Source organism: Natrix helvetica (assembly GCF_964273705.1).
Source record: "Natrix helvetica genome assembly, chromosome: 1".
Classification (NCBI taxonomy): Eukaryota; Metazoa; Chordata; class Lepidosauria; order Squamata; family Natricidae; genus Natrix; species Natrix helvetica.
In genome coordinates, this window is record NC_138548.1 from 180,257,958 (window position 1) to 180,278,878 (window position 20,921).

Sequence of the window (20,921 nt, forward strand, 5' to 3'; positions counted from 1 at the left end):
ATATGTCAATGTGTAAATTAGGCATTTTATAGAATGCCTATGAAATCTATAGAATGCCAAAAATGAGACATCAAACTATAAAATACTTAATATTTCACTCAATTTGTAGGCATTTTATGCAATGCCAAAAGACAAACCGGCAAAACATACAATACTCCTGCTAAAATGCCATGCTATCCTTCCTTGTTGTAACAAGTAGATTAATATTGGTCTTTTTTCTCTTGTTTTTTTTCCAATAAGAAAGTCCTGTACTTAATCAATCAAAGTTCAAAGTTTATCATTGAACAATGTATCCTCTACTCTGTGCACATTTAATTTTTTTTGTTCCATTCAATTAGATCCAAGATTCCCTGGAAAAGTTCTTGCAATTTTCTTTGCAAGGTTTTTTCCACCCCAGAAGTGGTTTGCCCTTGCCCACTTCCTAGAGTTGTGAGAGAGTGACTGACCCAAGGTCCCCCAGATCACTTTGAGCCTAAAATGGGACTAGAATTCCCAGTTTCCAGGATAATGCCTTAACCACTACCGTAACCTGACTTTCATGTTTAATATACTACCTGCATAAAAAGCCTAAGTAAGTAGAAGCAACTCTCTCATAGCCCATTTCAGACATGACTGTAGTATGCAATCTCTATCTGTGAGGAAATAGAAAAGGAATAAGTGCTCAAGACTATGCTTTTGAAAAACATAGTGATTGACAACTGAAAGGTTAGACTGCAATCTTGGGGGGCAAAAATCAAGATTAATTCTAAATTCAAAGCAGAATGCTATCCTATTGAAAAACATCTTGCGGAATATTTTTTCCAAGAGGTCCAAAGAGAAAATACAGAAATTTTAAAATTTTGTTTCGCAAAGTAAAATACCCTCTTTCTCCAAAAACTTTTATTGTACACATCAATTAAGAAGCAACTCCAATTAGTTTGGAGTTTTTTCCATTGACATATTGGAGAGAAAAATAGTGTTAATCAATAAAAATATAGCTGTTGAAAAGATCTAGCATTTTAAAATCATGTTTTATTAAAAGGAAATCTGGAAAAAATGTACTTTTCCTGTTTTATACTTTTAAAAGAAAGCAATAAACTTCCACTAGAAATTATAAATAACTATTCCAATATGTTATTGAATTATTAAGGCACTCAAACCATGCTAATTAAGAAAAATTAAGAAGTCTGATTTTATGTAAAATGTACACTTACAAAAACACCATTAACTACTAAGATAGTAAAATAATTATCATCTTATCGCAAAAACCTTTGCCACTTCGTGCTTTACACTGTGTCTGATTTTCCCCATCTACCTTGGGACATTGGGAAAATGTATGATTAATCTGTACTAGAGCTACATAATTCAGCTTCTGTTTTTTCATTCTGCTATGACTTCTACTTCATTTTTATTTGGACATGTTGATTCTTTACAACTTTTGCCTCTAGTAGTTTTCTAGAAACGAATGACTATGGATGTTGAGAAATTGAAACCAAATAAGTTACAGTTTTATGTTACATCTAGAAACAGATTTCCAGGATATGTTCATTCATATTTTTTCCATTTTGTATCAATCCAGTTTATTTAAAATTTGCGTGAATACATTATTTCAAACTTATTGTATTGTAAAATATTGATGTCTAAATATATTTTTCTTAAACTATATCTTACTATATTTTATAGTGAAAATTAAATTGTGATTTTATCCATACCTCAATTCATAATGCTCAGAGCTGTATTTCTAAAATGTACAAAAGGAAAACTGTATGTATACATTCTTTGAATGTACTTTCCTTGAATGCTCTTTGGTGTGAAAGGTGACATTTGTAAACCCTCTGACATATATTCAATCCACTAGGAAGAGGAAATTCTAGTAGAGCATGTCAGGTAACTTGGGGAACCTTAAGAGAAAATGCATTTTTTTCTATGCTACTTCCTCTGCCTTTAATTCGTAGCATGTATCACTTCACTAAGTGAATAAAAGAACAGCATGAGAGACAATCTTATGGCTATGTTGTTTCATTTGCATTGGTTAATAGTATCTGGTATAAACTTTAATATGATAGATTCTGCACTCAATATCTCTAATTGGAGAAAAATCATATTATTAAAATTTATCCTAAAACTTTCAGTTTTATTTAAAAATATCATAAAACTCTCGCAGAAACTGTATGTGAACTCTGTGAGATAACACAGAAAATATGCTACAATTTCAAAAATGACAAAATATTTCTTGCCTGGAAATATTTTATTTTTTCTGGCTATAATGAAATAATAAAAATATTAAAGATAATTAAGGATGTCTCCCTTCCATCTGGGTTATACTACAATTGTATCAATATTCTTAATAAAAATTTGCAACAACTGATATCCATATTAAGCAGAAACAGTTATGTTTCCTTTCAAGAATAAACTTCTGGCTTTCTACTGCAATTGTAATAACTATCAAAACAAACTCTACTGAGTGTGTTAAAGCCAAATATAGCCTTGGTGCTTGTGATTTGCAGCTTATTGTTTTTGTCAATATATGTACAAAGCTAGTAGGAACAAATATACTAAGCTTCTCTTCACTGTCTAAAATGAAACTAATACTTACTAAACATACTGTGGTCAAACATTCATTAAATGTGAACCATATAGGCACATATTTCTCTATAGTGAAGCAACAAATTGCAAAAGCTGGCAATTCAATTGTAGCAAAAAAACAATCACTTTGTTTGAGAGTTATATTTGACTTTATGCATTTCCTATATTAAAATTACTATAAACTTCTGAGGCCTAATAAACTCTCTCTCAAAATATTTAAACTAGGCCAGCCCATTAAAGACAAAAATACACTACATTATAATCAATATTTGACACAGTGGGGGAAGGTACATTAACAGTATTTGAGAAGGCATCTAATTTTTTTAAGGTAGGGATCAAATTAGCATGCAACTTATAACAGGATACTCCCAAAGACAGAGGATATTTGTATCTCCCTAACTCTCAAGAATGAGTCATACACACTGGAAAATATTAGACAATATTAAGCTAAATGTATAACTGTGGACTCTGCCTTTAATTAGCAATTTATTCTGTTGCCTAGTTCCCTCCCTCAGGTTTTAACTATGTAATAGTTTCCTGCACAGTATATTCTAAAACTGTTTTATAAATTGTAAGGCAAAGAGAGCATGCTGGGATTTCTGTAATGCTTTGGTTCTAAAGGGCAAATTTGGGTAGGTTTGAAAATAGTAAATCATGAATTTAAATATTGTATTTAAAGACACTGTGTGACTGATCATTGAATGATATACTGGAAGCTCAGGCATTTACATAATGTATCAATTCATTTGGAAAAAAGAAGAAGAAATGAATGCATTTTTGGCTTCATTTTAGATGATTTACTCCGGATCATACAGACTCATCTGTATATATCAGATAATTGTCAAAAGTCTTTTATCTAAAAATCTGTTTGCAAACTGATACATATTATACATGCTGATATGGTAAGATCTTTCAGCTGTTTTCACATCCCTTCTCATAGACTTGCTTAAAATATTTTGCACCCATGCCTAAACCTATCCAACATAAACCATATATTTCTAGGAGATTAAAAAATGTAAGACAAATTCTTTAATCTTTAGAATATCACCTAAACTGTTCAAAGAGGTAAAAGACATTGGAATCACCACACTTATCCTCACAATGCTCCTGGGATGAAAGTTGTTAAACCTTTATTATTTTTCTTTTTTGTTAAATTCATATGCCACTTTTCATTCAAAGTCCCCTCCTATTTATCCTCACAATAACAATCCTGTGACATAGATGGGATTGAGAGAGAATTATTGGTCAAGAGTCACACAGTGAACTTCTGTGCTTGAGATTAGACTAGAACCTTTCTTTGACCTCTCTTGAATGGAAGAAAGAGGCAAGCAGAACTAATCACATCATTCTTCATCACACACCTATTAAACAAAATGCAGATAAGAAGGAATGAGCACCATATAAACAAGACCGATGAAGAAACAATCCTCCACTCAAAAAGCAATAAAAAAAGAAAATATACCCCAATCAAGGCTAGTAGGCAAGCTACCACATATAAACAGCCAGCAACTGTACTTCCCTGTGGGCTGCTGATATTGCTGATGTTATCTAGCTTGATAATGAATTTCTCCGAAAACCAATAGTTTCAATTATAATTTATCCTTTTTGTCATAGAAATATCCTTTGTAATTGCCTTCCTCTTTAGGAATAATCTCTTTTTTATTTCTCTTCAGCAATTGATCATTCTTATTCTTGAATCCAAGAAAGCAAATAATTGTGTTTTTTTTAATTCAGGAAAACAAATATTAACAATTTTCATTTTTTTGTGATCAGCTGGTGTACTGACATTAAGCAACATAAACATTAAATATTGTATTAACCAATTTTTAACTTTTCAGTTGTGTGATTATCATGCTAAGTCTTCACTTTTGACTAAGTAGTTTCATCTGGATATCTCCAAATTATTATTGGTATTCTGATTCCAGCTTATCGTTTACCAGTCTTACATTTTCTATATAAGTTCAAAAGCTATGATGACAACATGCATCCTTTCTTTTTCTCTTCCTCTATTCTATAAACCATAGTGTTTTTCATATTTAGTTCTTTTAGAAACAGTGACACTCTTCTTTGCCTTTTTTTGCCTGGACAGGAAGTCTCTCTGTATATTCATCTTGCATCTTCTTTGTTATCCAAAGTTTTAATCTTTTGACTTTCTTGAGTAAAAAGCTTGCCTCAAAGCTTGCCTCAAAGCCACTCAGGTCTTTTCCTCTTTGAAAATTTGGGATTATTTTTTCCATGTCAATTTTTACAATGCCTCATGTTATGTTTCATATAAGTATACTGAATCTGTTCCTTCTGACTATATATCCTTGAAAGAGAAGTTCAGACTTCCTTGCAGATTTTGTCTGGCCACATCATCATTTCCAGATGTATTCATGAAAGTTGAAAAATCTGTCCCAGTAACTAGTGGGGCACTTTCTGACCTATGAGTCTCCTTATTTGGCACTTGTGTAAAAGCTTCAGCCTTGTCCAGACAGTTTTAGCAATAATAATAGCTTTTAAGGTTATATACCATTTCATAGTGCTTTACAGCACTCTCTGGGAGGTTCACAATGTAAGCATTTGCATATTGCCCCTCTACAATCTGGCTCCTCATTTTAGTGACCTTAGAAATGTGGAAGGCTGAGTCAACTTTGAGCTCAGTCAGGATCAAACTCCAGGCTGTGGGCAGTGTTTGCTTACAATACTGCAGTTTAACCACTGCACCACCAGGATTATTATGGTGTAACATTTTGATTTGATTTGGAGTTCCCTTTCATACAAGAATTGGCTTCTTTCATACCTGCAGAGTTCTCCTGCCTTTCAATACACTAGAGATAAATTCTAGCTTTAGTCTTCCCGTTCTGACTTATCAGAATAGGTGAGTTTATTCCAACTCTTGCTGTGTAACTGCTACTGGATATCTCCCAAATCAATCATTTTGTGGGGCTAATTCAATGGTTGGATTGAATTGTATCTTGAAACAAGTTGGTAACCAATGTCTGTCTTACAGGGGACATACAATGTGATATTGACAGTTTGGACCAATTTGAATCAATTTCAGTTTTAGAAAAAATTATCAAAAGTGATGCCAAACATAACACACTGCAGTACTCCAAACTAATAATAGCGAATACACGTGTCACTATGGCCAGATGGAACACTATGGTCTAAGGAACAACAGCAGAGGAACACCAATGAAGATAGCACTATTAGCCACTTCCTAAGGAAAAAGCAGCAAAATGAATCCCAAATTACTCAATTTCTCAGAAGGGAAGAGCTAGTTCACCCCAAATAGGTAGAACTGTAATTCCAGAATCTGACTTCTGGGAATTCAGGATTTTGCCTGACTTCTCAATTTATTAGCCCTCATCCAGTCCAGTATTGTCTTCAGACATAAATTCAGAAGATTATCAGTTATCCTTGTAATACATGAGATCAAACTACATGTCAAATTTATACTGGTAAGAAAAGTCCCAAATCTTAGATTATCTTTTCTCGTAGATGTTTCATGTATCATTTCATGTAGATATTAAATAATATTGAAGACATGAATAATATGAAGGAAGAAAATACACTGATGTTACTGATAAAATAGTTGTCTCACTTACAAACTCAGCCCTGAAACCAGACTTAAGTAAGTCTAGATAATCTGCTCTTTTGGAGGAATCCTGGAAATTAGTTCTGCATGACCAACTGAACTAATTTTGGTTGGCACTAGGCATACCCTATTAAGAGAAGTGCAGTGCTAATAGATATGCACACTGTTATGCATTCTCATACAAATACAATCATTGCTTCATTATTCGAAATGAGCATGTTTTTTTCTCTCTCTGCAATTATTTTACTGATTTTATTTATTTTTTATTAGCATCTTATTGCTGAGGGGTTTTGTACTATTATTATTCATCACGTAATGATTTTTAAAAGAACAAAATGCAAAAAGAATGCAAGAGATAGGGTTGCACAGGCCAGTGGACTAAAATAGAAATCAATAAGAACTTTGTTTCAGAAGAGACTACCAAACAAAATGTTGTGATGAAAGACAGAGAATAAGTATAATGAGGTTGTGAGATATACAGAAGATGTTGGTTTAGCACATATTTACTGACTCAGCATATCCACTCAAATTCATATTGTGTATTGTGCAAATAGATTCTACCACATTACACAGAGAAGCACGTACGGTATTAGCTAGCATCACTCAAGATTGTCAATATAGTTTTCCTGAGTCAAACAATATTGTATTGTATTTTGCAGGCAACCAATATAATTACATTATTTAAAGTATTTACATTCTTTAGCAAAAATCTACCATCCATTCAATATGTAACAAAAATTGTACAATACACTTTCATCATTAAATGAATTTGGTTATATTACATCATCCGAATGCTTTTGACATTCCCTGCATCTTAAGGTTTTATACTAATACCATTTTGAAAGGGAAGTAGCTATGATTCATGTTTAATGGTAACATCAGGAGGTTTTCCTTTCTATTCTGTATGTATATGCCCTAATATTTTTCATTAACTTTAAATATAAAATATTGGTAAGAATTCTTTCTGCAAAACTGGATGTCTCTATTTCCTCATTTAAAATAGTATTATACAAGGAAATAGAGACATCAATAGAAACTCCAGTTTTGCAGAAATATTTCTCACCTCCACTGCTTTATTTGGCCAATTTATGCATAGAATTAATTTTCTTTTCTTAAAATAAAAAGGTTTTTTAAAAGGTAGATAATGATAATGCATTTGAGAACAAGATTTTTTCTTCTTTGTGTTATTAATTTTGCAATAAATTCATATACAACAAAATTGTGGTAACTATTTTTATGATAGGAGGAGGCTGTATCCTTTTTTTTTATGCCAATGATCCCAAAGAGCATAGCAATAATTATTTGCGATTATTGGGGGGGGGGGGGGGGAGGCTAAAATGTTCAGCCACTTTTCCATATTTTTGCAAGGTTTGGGGAAGAATAAATAGCTTAGCAATGCTATTTTATTTTCTTTTAAATAGAAAATGACACTGCCATAATTTGCCATATGGCCACTGAATATTAGGTCTATAATTTGTAAATAAGGACCCACTAAATAGGACCGCATGTCACTTACAGCTTTTTCTTCCCTTCCTAGGACATTTGGGTCGATAGTGTAACAAAAAATGGAACCAAAGATTTCATGAGCTTTTCAAAATAGCCATTTCACTATAAAATGTATCTGGTTTAATCATACTCGACAGTCAAAGCCTTGATTCACCAAGTCCCGACAAAATTAAACTTTCCACTCAGTGGTAATTTTTTCCCTCTCAGCCTACATATTTATCTAAGTTATAGAGCCACTCATGTCATAAGCAAGTGACTCTGGGCAGAGCATTCCCTTCTCTCTTCCTTAATAGCTTTCGGGACAGTACAGTACGGTGTGTGTTGGTGTGAGCGTGTATGTGCATGCACACATGTGTGTACAGGCAGTCCTTGCTGACCATTTGTTCAGCAACCATTCGAAGTTGTGCTCATTGCAGTGTCCCCATGTCACATCTTCACAACGGGCATGCCAAGCCAAGAACATAACAGAACAATACAGTTAGAAGGGACCCTGGAGGTCTTCTAGTCCAACCCCCTGCTCAAGCAGAAGACCCTATACAAATGGTTGTCCAAATCTTTTCTTTAAAAGCTCCAGTTATGGAGCACCCACAACTTCTGTTCTAACTGTCAGGAAATTTCTCCTTAGTTCTAGGTTGGTGCTCTCCTTGATTAGTTTCTAATCATTCCTTCTTGTCCTGCCCTCAGAAGATTTAGAGAATAGGTTGATCCCCTCTTATTTGTGACAGCCCCTTAAATATTGGAACACTGCTATTATGTCACCCCTCGTTCGTCTTTTCATTAAAATGGACATACCCAATTCCTGCAACCATTCTTCAAATGCTTTAATGTCCAGTCCCCTAATCATCTTCTTGCTCTTCTCTGCACTCTTTCTAGAGTCTCAACATCTTTTTTATATCACAGTGAGCAAAACTGGATGCAATATCCCAAGTGTGGTCTTATCAAGGCATTGTAAAGGGGTACAAACACTTCACATGATTTTTATTCTATCCTACTGTCATTACATTGCATTGCAATCATTACAATGATCCCAGTCTCCTGCAGTCATATCATTGCTATCTGTGATCTTCCCAGCCAGAAGTTGCATGCCACGGTTATGTGATATTGTGCTTAATGACCCAAAGTAAGTCACTTAACAATCACAGCCAGAACCGCCATCATAAGACAGGCATAGTCATATGAGTTTTCATTTTATGATCACATCACTTAGCAATGGAGTGACAGTCCCAATTGCGGTTAGTTAGTGAGGACAGATTTTGATCCAATTTTTTAAGTTGGAAAAAAATAGCTGAAGACATGGAACATACCTAATGCTCCTGTCTCCATTCTTCCCCACAAAAACCACCTAGTGAAGTGGATTAGGCTCAGAAAGGTCCAAGGTCACTCAACTTCCTTTTTAAAGGGAGGCTGAGACTCAGAGTCTCCTTGTTTCTAGTTATTCATATCAGGATTTTAAAAAATGTGCTCCGAGGAACTCTAGGATTCATGAAAATGTGTTGGGGTTTTGTATAAAACAGAGGGTTTGAAAAAAACTGGTTCACTCAAACAAAGTCATTTTTCTGTCAATGGAGTTTTGCCTTTTAATCAGAGGGTCCAGGATTTTTTTAACTAACAAGGTTGCACAGTTTGAAAAACTTTGAAAACCACTTATTTCTTTGATAAAATCTAGAAGATAAAAAACAGTATTCATTTATTTCAACACCTTTATCTTTTTCATGCAAGTTGGAATAATTTATCACATTTATTTTACAACATACAAAATAAAACAATAAGGGGAATAATAATTATTTGGCTAACCCTGATATATTCAGATTAAATATTTTTAACAAAATTAGATTTGATTATTAATTTTGGTTAAGCTAATAAAATTTAATTATATTTAATATCTCTCCATGTAATGTACTAAATTAAATTTATCATTCACTGAGAATGCAATTGAAGAATAGAATTAGGATTTGGTTGCAAATGAGGCAATGATAAGATTATAATTTATCACTTGAAATGTTGCAAGATACTTGAAATCAAGCATTTTATTTTTATTATTTTAAGTGATCATTATGCAAATAGTTATTAATAGCCTTGTGGATCACCTCCAAATAAGATAATGGAAGGTGTAAGATCATGTTTGACGGGCATTATTTATGTTGCAGTGCAATTACAGTCTAGATATCATGGTTACATCTATATTTTAATTTATTGTTGCAGATAGAAGTGGGTTCCTACTGGTTCACACCGATTCAAGTGAACCGGTAGTGGATTTTGCGACTGGGTCGCCGAACTGGTAGAGATGGCTGGCCGGCCACGCCCCTGAACCGGTTCACCTGGGCGCCCATGCCATTGCTTTTTACTCCTTTTTAAATGTTTTGTGAATGCACAGAACAATTTTTTGGCAGTTGCGCACGTGCGCACGTGTGTGTAAGAGCAAAGCGAGCACACGTGCAAAACGGCCCGTACAGCATACCAGCAGTAATGCCAGCAGCAACCAACCCCTGTTGTAGATGATAGATAGATGATAGACAGACAGACAGACAGACAGACAGACAGACAGACAAATCACAGAAACATCCGTCTACAGTATATAGTCTTAAATATGTGTTGCTTAATGAATTCATTTAAGAATACTATTTACAAAATATTAGATTAGAAAAATATGGGAGACGTATTTTATTGAACAATATATAGATATCTATACAACCCTTTTAATACATATGCACCACTTACAATATTTAAAGTCAGTACATATTGATTGATGCAAGAGTACCATTATCGGGTGCGTTTCAAGGTCCTGATAACGATCTTTAAAGCGCTCCATGGCTCAGGACCTAGCTACTTGCGGGATCGTATCCTGCCCCATACATCCCTGCGACCCATTCGCTCGCACAGAGAGGGACTTCTCCAGGTGCCGTCCACCAGACAGTGCCGAGGGGCAGCGCCTAGGAGCAGAGCCTTCTCTGTGGTGGGCCCAGCCCTGTGGAATGACCTCCCTCCGGATATTAGGACTACCTCTGACCTCCGCTCCTTCCGTGTAAAGCTCAAGACACACCTATTCCAAGTAGCTGGCCTGGCTCAACCATAGTTTGATCATATCGCTCCTGACGGGTTTTTAATTTTGTAATTTTATTTAGGGGATTTTAAATTACGATTTTAATTGTTTTTATTCATCTGTCTACCTCCTCCATGTACACGTATACGTCTATATTTTTGTGTATGTATTGTCCATATTTGTATTCTATGTGTTTTTTACTGTACGCCGCCCCGAGTCCTTCGGGAGAGGGTGCGGCCAACAAATAAAATTTTATTTATTTATTTATTATTATTATTATAAATATATATATATATATATATATATATATATATATATATATATATATATACTATGACAAGGTAGTTGGAGAATGTCCAAAATTTTAAAAACTTACTCTAGATCCATGACGGCAAATCTATGGCACGTGTGTCATAGGGGGCATGCAGAGCCCTTTCTGCGGGCATGCAATCCATCATTCCAGCTCAGTTGCACCATACATGCACACGCGCACCCCCACCAGCCAGCTGGTTTTCGGGTCTCTGTTGCGCATGCATTGGGCATGTGGGAGACATGCACGCATGCACGGGGGAGCATGGGGGGTCACGGGGTCGAGCATGCATGTGCAGTGAGCAGGGCACAGGGGAAGGGGGTCACACGCACATTGCATTATGGGCGCACGCACGTGCTCTGTCACACATGCACGCTTTTGGCATTCAATGACAAAAAGGTTAGCCATCATTGTTCTAGATCCTTTTCTTCATATTTCATCAATCAATAAAAAGATATTTATTCAAAACTCTGTAACTGGCTAACAAATACAAGAATATCATTTTGCAAGAGCAATACATGAAACCAAGAGAAAATGCAGAAATGTTGTGCAGTTAAAGAGATTTCCAAGTGGACTAAATTATCCAGGTCATCTGCTAAACTGACTCTAGCTCTAAATATGGCTTCAGCTACAATTGGAGCCTATACACATTGAAGGTTGATAATTTTTTTCTAAACTAAAATTGTTATATAATTTTAATAACATGTGAAATTAAATCTAGGATAAGGAAACAGTTTCTCTGGTTTTAGAAATATTTATGATTTTATTATATTTTTATTGTTTTTATGGTTCTTTCTCAACACATTCTTTATTCTAATACTTAATTATTTCAGAACGTAATGTGGAATATGATGCACCAAATAGAAGGTTAGAATAAAAAGAAGGTAAAGTCAAGCTTAGATCCAGGCTCAGCTATGAAAATCTACTGAATAATTTCAGACCAATCACCTCCTTCAGTTCTATCTACATCATCAGATTAAACTACATTTGTTGGTGAAGGGGGAAACTGAAGAAAAGAATATTATGTTGACTTCTCTTGAGTTTCCAGGTGACAGATGGAATAGAAGTCAATTGACATACATAAAATAGAGCAAAACAAACATTTAAATTGGATAACCAAAGCACTGACCTGTACAGGCTCAGGAGTAAGTTGGACAACATGCTGCATACGTTCGCTGTGATGATGCCGAGATTCTTCTTCATAGATGAGATCCCTCTCATGTTGGGGAAGATTCAAGAATCGCCGAATGGTGCACAAATTTTCCCAAAGTGTTCGATTTTCAGGGCTTGGGTTTTCTTTCCAACGCAACAACTCACACAGCCAACCCTGCAAAAAAAGTAAATAAATACATATATCAGTACACATGCATTGTTAAGCAGTAATATAGTAGTTCAATAGTAGCCTTGACTGCTATTGAGAAACAGTTTTTTTTCCAGATTGTTTACTACAATGTACCGTATGTAGCTAATTTTAGTGTTCTGAGATGGGAGAAGGGGAAATTTAATCTCATATTTTTTACAGTAATTGTGAAGGAAAAGATATATGCTAACATAACAGAATTTGGAACCAAAGACCTTGAACAATGGGGTGGGGGGGGGGGGAAGAACAGTATATCTTACTGCTAATTACCAGGTATCCAATACCATAGATCCTCCTTATTGTTAGGGCTCTTTTATTTTTTATTTTTGTTTCTTCACATTCACAATAATGTAGCTTCCTTTAATATTACAGTACATTAATGGGCTATCAACCTATGCCCACCCTGGTACTAAGTGTGCGTGTGTGTGTGTGTGTGTGTGTGTATGTATGTATATATGTGTGTATATATGTGTGTGTGTGTGTATGTATGTGTGTGTATATATATGTGTGTGTGTATATATATATATATATATATATATATATATATATATATATATATATATATATATATATATATATATATATATATGCTGGTTTTGTTGTATTCGGGTCTTTTCTGCCATCTTACCTATATATATGGGAGGAAGGTCACTACTCCATACATACTCCATATGTATGTATGTATGTATGTATGTATGTATGTATTTATGTATGTCCTCCAGATCCATCCTTCCAGCCTCACTTACAAAATCTCTTGCTTTTAAATTCCCTCCCCATTCTGAAATACACAGTAAATTGGGAAGATGTACCTATTATCAGGCTTTGACTAATAGTTCTAATACATAATTGTCTTATCCAGACCTGCTGCAACCTGGAATAAAAATAGCTTAAATTAATTAAACAAATGCGACAACTTGGCAGGGCACAAGGGTGAGACACAGCATTCACCTAGTATTTTAGCATAGCATAAAACAAACAAACATGGAACCCATACAAGCTCTATATTCAAATATTTTAAAATATGATGTTGACTCATCATATCAGTCATAGGATCTGATCTAGAAAATAGGCTAATAAAGTAATAAAAAGAAGGAATATAAAGGTTGTTTATTTGATCATGGTTAAAATATGTATGTTGATATCTCTGATAACTCTTAATAGACTTTTTGCTGACCAGTACTGAACCAGGAGACATCAAGGATTTGTTTTTAGATAATATTTGAGATATGGAAAGAAAGAGATAATTAGTTGTATTTTAAGAGAATGTGATAAATTACTAAAATTGTTTATACTTATTGTGATAAAGAGAGAAATCACTTCTTCATATATTTCTTTTCTTTACTATATTTTTATATTTTTATTTCTTTTCTATTTTACTTCTATTTTTCCTGTACTTTCTATTTCTTCCTTTTATTCTTGTAGTTCTTAAAATTTGTATTAGTTTTTATATTTTTAATTATAATGTTAACAACTGCATAATATCATGTGATGATTTGCCTAACTCTCCACTGCATCTTCTGCCTTTACCTCCCTCTCCCAAAAAAGAAGAAAGAAAAGCAAGATTTGATTATCTCCGCTGCATCAGCCAAGACAGCCATACCAGCTGTTCTCATTGTACAGCCTCTTCCTCACGGCCTACATGTTAATAACCTGATCATTCCATTTTCTCCTTCAACTGCCGGCTGCAGCACAGTGAAGAGACAAAAAGCCAGGCCCATCTGCAGCAGCTGTAGGCACTGAACTGTGAAGCCACGGGGGATTTATAAACTAATCTGTAACACAACACTGCCTTGTTTTTACAAGTGAGAGGCCACAGTTGTGCAGACCTGATCTTTTCTTGCAATAAGCTAGGAGTGGTGGGAAATAAAAAGAGGATATCTAATCATTTACTTGGAATAAATATCTGCATTTACTATTCTGTATGGTACATGGCTAACCACAGAATCAGGTGATGGTTGACTCCCACATTCTCTTCTCCTCACTCAAAATCCCATGTCTCTTTAATAATAAAGCAACAAGCAAATAGACCTTTAACAGTCTCAGCTCTAAAGTGTTTTCTCAGGGGTCCTTCTATACAAAGGAATTTTTTTTTGAAATGTAAAATAGAACATGGAAGGGGGGAGTACTTCTTCCTGCATTCTTTTTACTTGAATACATTGAATACATACAAACTATTTGAACAAGTATGGCTTCAACACATTCCCTTGGAAAACTGAGGCCCCAGACTTGGTTTCCGTGTTTGTTCTCTTCTATATTCTGAGTGATCTTGAGATCTTCTGGCCTGGGGTTGCTGTTGCCTTTTCAGAATGTTTAGCTTGAAAAGAGAGATGTGACAGATGACATCTCTCCTCTTCCTTATGATCTTGGAATGTTTCATGCAACACTCAGCTGTATTTGATTGATAACTACTCCTATAATCTGCACTCATTACCAGCACTTAGCTTGACACTACAGGTCTCATTATGAATGGTGTGCTCTCTGTCATTATACTTTAGGCAGCATCATGTTCAATTTGCCTGGCACCTTGCAAGGTCCTGACCATGAAACTATTAAGGATGAACTAGACTGCCATGTGATCATGTGTGCAAGACATGAGCAAACCAAATTAATTTCTGGCACAGGAAGTTAGCAGGCAAAGGTCCCATCCTTAGGACACCAGAAAATGACTTGATTCCCCTGTGGAAATACGCTAATGGCATATTTAGCAAAGCTTCGTTTTGAAGGTGAAGCCCGTTCTTGTTATTTAGGGAAAGAGAAATCCAGTTTTCCCAGAAACTGTGTGCTTGACTGATCAGATTAAGGGATCTAGTCTTCTACAGCCTGGGCATGCATGTACACAAATCACAGCAGGACCCAAAAAATCAGTGATACTTCATAGCCTCAGACATATTGCACCATGTACACCCAGCTGCTACAATAATTAGTTTATGAATGTATCAGCTGGTTCTGCAATTTTTATAAATGATAACTAACCTACAGAGCAGAAAGATTTTCATAAGCCTAATATTAGCAAGAAATTGCTTAAACCCTCTTAACTCTAAATTGTTATTGTGCTAAATGTCCTCTTCATGCTTCCAATTTTATACCACTGTAGCACTCCCTCCCTAAATATTTATTTGGCATCAACAATGGCAATTCATTTATATCAACTTCTATTATCTACCTTCTTTTTCACAACCTATTAGGATATTTTTCTTCAACAGATCTATCTTTCACGTAAGCTCTTATTTATTCAAATAGTTTATCAACCACCCATTCAGGATCATATATTTATCAGCCAAAATTGTTTCAAGTGCCATGAGAGGCTACTATTGAAAACGTTATCTAATGGAACCACTAACCAAGACACACAATTCTGTACCAAGAAATTACTATCAGGAGGGAAGTTTAATGTGCACTGCAGAGCTTTTTATTATTATTGAAATAATCTTACTGTGCTATCTGAGAAAGTTTTTCAGTATGTTACAAAAAAAAGTGTAAATGTCAAATAAAACAGTGACAGATGATGACAGTATTCTCTATTGAATAGCACCGTTGCTTCGTGCATGTTCGATGAGAACTCATGAATTATTAATAAATAAACTCCTTTTTATGTTTAAAAAACCTCATGTAGTTGTGTGATTTATTCAGGGAGGTTATAGCAAAGAGAAACTGAAAATTCTAAAAGTGACTTCTGTGTTTAAAAAAGCTGATCCTAAATTTCGCATAGATAAAAGTATTGATATAAGACTGATACTAAAGACTACCTGGCGAATATCCATTCTTTTCCCCCCAGCTCATATTATTTGCATTGGGAATAAAAGTAGATTTAAAACAAGCTAGAAAGTGAAAAAGGTGGCCGAAAGAAAAAAAAGTTATTTAAAACCTGGTGCTAGTTCATTGTACCAGAATTTTTCAATAGTAAATAAAGAGAAGGGGTTACCCCATTCCTTTGCTAATGTAAACTACTCTGGTCCAGGTTCAATCCCAGATTTTTAATTTTAAAACAGTGCAGGAAATTGACGATTAGAAATCTCTCTTTTATAATCAAAATAAGATTGCAGTGTAGGCATTCCCTTCCACATATCCCTGTACACCAGGGGTGTCCAAACCTGGGAACTTTAAGACTTGTGGACTTCAACTCCCAGAATTTCCCAACCAGGATGGCTGGCTGGGGAATTCTGGGAGTTGGAGTCCACAAGTCTTAAAGTTCCCAAGTTTGGACACCCCTGCTGTACACTATCTCTTCAAGAATCCACCAGTATGTTTAAGGTAAAATCAGAATGCTTTCTAAAAACATTATACCACGAGTGAAGATGTTATTGGCATTTTTTTTTTGTGCCTCACTTTATCCATTTGCCACTGTTGGGAAAGCCTACCATCTGATTAAAAACAACCAAAAGCCTAACTGTATGTAGCAATGAATCTCACCAAGCTCAGTAGAATTTCCTCATACACAATTGTGTCTACAATGGCATATTGCTTCAAATCAGCTCCAATACAAAAGATACTGCAATGGATGGGAAAAGGAGAATGTGTCTTCTAAATCAAAATTTTAAAACTGAAATCTAAGAACCATTTTTAAAATTTTCAAGTCTCTGATTAATTTTGGTCTCTTTTTTGTATATATTATTGTTAATAAGTTAAATACTGAAGCTTTATTTTAAATCAGTATTGTTTCATATATTCTGCTTGTATATTAGTAGTTGTAACAATAAACTGATTAAGATAGGATGGAAAATTCATGGGAAGAAAATGTTGTCCATGCAATCAGAAAATATGTTAGGTTGGGTATACTAGTCCTAATATCAATCAAATTCAATCAGTTTCAATCTAATGCATTGTATATACTGCATTAAAGTACTGAGTTAATAATGCTGATGCCAGATTATCTGTTAAAATAAAATTTAAGCAAATGGCAAAATCTGTTTCTGTAACTTATGGAAACATTTCAATTTAAGAAGTACAGAAAATACATAAATAAAAGTCATGTTGCCTCTACAGTTATGAGTTTGAAAAAAAACTCAGCTTGTAATTTTTTGTACACAATTTTGTCAATATCCACAGAGAATCTCATTGTTTCTTATATTTAAAAACTTGGGCAATTAAGCTTTCCTGTCATATTTTATAAGAACTGTGACTCCTAATCAAATGTATCTGACAGTAAAATATAGCACTCATTTGTTAATCTTCCAATTTTCCTGTTTAATAAGCACAAGTACTCGAAGCATGGTGGATTGGGAACCCTGGAGGTAAAGAAAGGCAGATGAGAAAAGAAATAAACATTATATATCATATTTTTAACTATAACCTTTGTAATATTTAGGTCAGGAAAAACTAAAATCAAAATATTTAAGTTGTTACTGAAAGGGCTCATATGTTTAGAAGCTTTGTAAGATGCCCCATGTGAAGAGAATACAGCACTGAAATATAACCTTATTCATTCTGGTAGAAATACGGTCTAACTGGACACTCATTTTCTGAGTGTAAGAAATGATATGGTACATCATGTATAATTTGTATGTTCACACAGATTTATAGAATCCAAAGATAAGTCAAAGGATATGCTTACACAGGCTTTATCTAGTTTACAATTCCATTATAAATTTATGGAAGATTTCCTATTGTAATTGTGATAATTACATGGTGCAAAATAGACCTAGGTTTTCTACTTCTTTTGTTGGTTCTTCTTGTGTGAATCATTAGGTGTTTTTCCTTAATCTTTTTTGGCTGTGCACTATACCATGCCTTACTCAAGGGGAAAAAAATCAATATTTTGTATGTACAACTGGAGAAACACAATAATATTACTGAGGGAGGGAACATATTTTAGGACCAGTGCATATGTTTTAATTTCTGAGAACAAACTGTGACCTCATACATAAAAGTGCTTTTAAGGGCAGTTCTCTAACATTAAGGTACGGCTAGTCACAAATATGCATTTGCCCAATAGGTTATTGATGAGATTGTTGTCTGTCACTCTTTTTAATTCCTTAGCGTACTTTCTATCACTGCAGTTTAACTTGGTCTCTTTTTTTCAAGGGGGGAGGGAATGCATACAATTTCATGTACTGCATTAACCAACTACCATTTTTATTTTCTAAGAATGTGCTACTCCATCCATGAGAACAAGTGGCATACAAAAAGTCAAAATACTGTATGACGTTACAAGCTGGTAATTTGTTTTAAGGATCTTCATTTCTATGAACATTAAGCAGGGCAGAAAGTTTTTATATTTGAAAAAACCGCAAGTAGTTGTGTGATTTATTCAGGGAGGTTATATCGAGGAGAAGCTGGAAATTCTAAAACTGATTTCTGTGTTTAAAATGCTGACACAATTTTGCATAAATAAAAGTATTGAGATGGAACTGATACTAAGGACTACCTGGCTAATATCCATCCTCAGCCCTCCCCCCCCCCAGCCCATATTATCTGCATTGGGAATAAAAGTAGATTTAAAACAAGCTAGAAAATTAAAAAGGTGGCTGAAAGAAAAAAAAAGTTCTTTAAAACCTGGTGCTAGTTCACTGTACCAGAATTTTTCAATAGTAAATAAAAGTAAGGAGTTCCTCCATTCCTTTGCTAATGTAAGACAAACTTCTATCCAGGTACAATCCCAGATTTTTAATTTTAAAACGGTGCAGGAAATTGACAATTAGAAATATCTCTTTTATAATGAAAATAACAGAGAATGCAGTACAAGCATTCTCTTCCACATATCCCTGGACACTATCTCTTCAAGAATTCATCAGTATGTTTAAGATAAAATTGGAATACTTTCTAAAAATATAATGCCAAGAGTGAAGGTGTTATGGGGTAAGTCTGGTGCATGCCAAGAAAAGTATCCACAGGCATATTATTCTTCAGTGGCATTATGTAAGACATAACAAAAATATAGAAAATCAGAGAAGCATAAGACGAAGCAAGTAGTGCTGAGGAATTGATATGTTGAATACCATTGCTATGTTGTATTTCAATAGGTAGGGAGCATAAATACTGTATTTGATACAGGTTTTTCACCTGTACTGTATTTTTTTATAAATGTATTTTTTCCAGAAATACCAGCTTTTGATAGGCGCAAAGGTTTTGCCACGTAAAGGGCTTAAAACAGTTTTTAATTAAGACATCTGCAACACTTGTTATATACCAATACCAGTAGAATCAGAAACTACAACTTCCTTGACAATACCAATATATTTATACACTCATAATGTAAATTACCATTTTTTTGAGAATGACTAATGCAAAAAGGAAGAAATTTAAACTTGGTATTGGAAAGCACACAGAGACTGGAATTCTCTAAGTTTTCCAAGATACTAAGAAGCTGAAAGTAGTTCATTTTAAACAGAAAGTAATAGTAATCCATAATGATGCACTGCTGGTCACTCGACACTACTGCATGGAAATATATACCTTGAATGTTTAATTTTAATTTGATATTAATAATTTTTGAAGAATTTGAATGTTTCTGCATTGAAAGGAACATTCCAGCAAATATGTGAGAAGGCAAATTAAGAGATTTTAGTGAGAATGATTCAAAATAACTCTACTCAAAATATATGTTAAAGGATATTTCCTCACCCACATCTTCAGTGCAGAAAAATGTCAGCATCTGTGAGAAAAATTATAATGTGTGATAGATGTCTTAAGAGACTGGGAATCTGCTATTAGTCAAATTAGCCACAGAAAATTATTTTCTAATTGTACTCAAAGCAAAGGCTTCTAAAAGAAATGTTCAGCTTGGAAATCTACAGTAGCATGAAATTAGCCAGGTAGAAGCATGAACTGGTAATTCACTCACAGAGCTCTTCTTTTTACAAATTCAGTGCATCTCTATTAAAATAAAGCTCTTGCTGATTAAAAAAAAACCTAGTGAAGAAAGTGGAATGGATAAAAGAGTGGCTACACTGTAATACTGAATTCTGACATGCATATTATTGGAATCTTGACAGGTATATCTAATCTCTATAGTTTACAGTGACTACTTTTGAATTGCAATATGCTGAACTTTAATATTTGTGGAAATTTACTTGTTAGTTCTGCTAAACTACTCCTTCAAGTCTTTACTTGAACCATTTGCTCTAATTAAAGATTTCTTTGACAAGAATTATCACATGATCATAGTAAAACTTAGTAAATTATTTTTTGTTCACACAAAACTTAGCAAAAAGACGAAAGAAAGAAAAAGTATAGTGTGTGCTTCCTTAAGAACATTTTGTGCCTTTTTTTTTAAATGGGAAGTGGAGAAAGAAGAGAAACAAAAAATAAAGCTAAAAGTAAAGAAACATTTTAAATAATCGTGTTTATAATATTGATGACATATATTATTATTTAAATTAACAAGTTTATCAATACACAAAGCATGTACTTCTAGTATATTTAAGCCGTAGTTTTCACTTTCCATAATATACAGATCTTCATTTTAAAGGGCAGGAAACTAACTTTCCATAATATACAGATCTTCATTTTAAAGGGCAGGAAACTAACTATAATTCTTCCTGGTATGCTCCAAAATAAACAGCACTTTATAGACACTGTATTTGTAGCAATGCCTTTGCTACAAATTGTGACTTCAAAGATG

The 20,921-nt window shown here is 34.2% G+C and overlaps 1 protein-coding gene across 4 annotated transcripts in view; it reads right to left on the minus strand.

Moving 5' to 3' along the window:
- The window catches only part of SATB2 (SATB homeobox 2), a 139,749-nt gene that overhangs the window by 17,988 nt on the left and 100,840 nt on the right, over positions 1 to 20,921 (minus strand). For all 4 annotated transcript variants that reach the window (XM_081934814.1, XM_081934815.1, XM_081934813.1 and 1 more), the window contains one exon: positions 12,131 to 12,328. In XM_081934814.1, the coding sequence (XP_081790940.1) occupies positions 12,131 to 12,328 (198 nt within the window). The remainder of the gene's footprint in view (positions 1 to 12,130; positions 12,329 to 20,921) is intronic.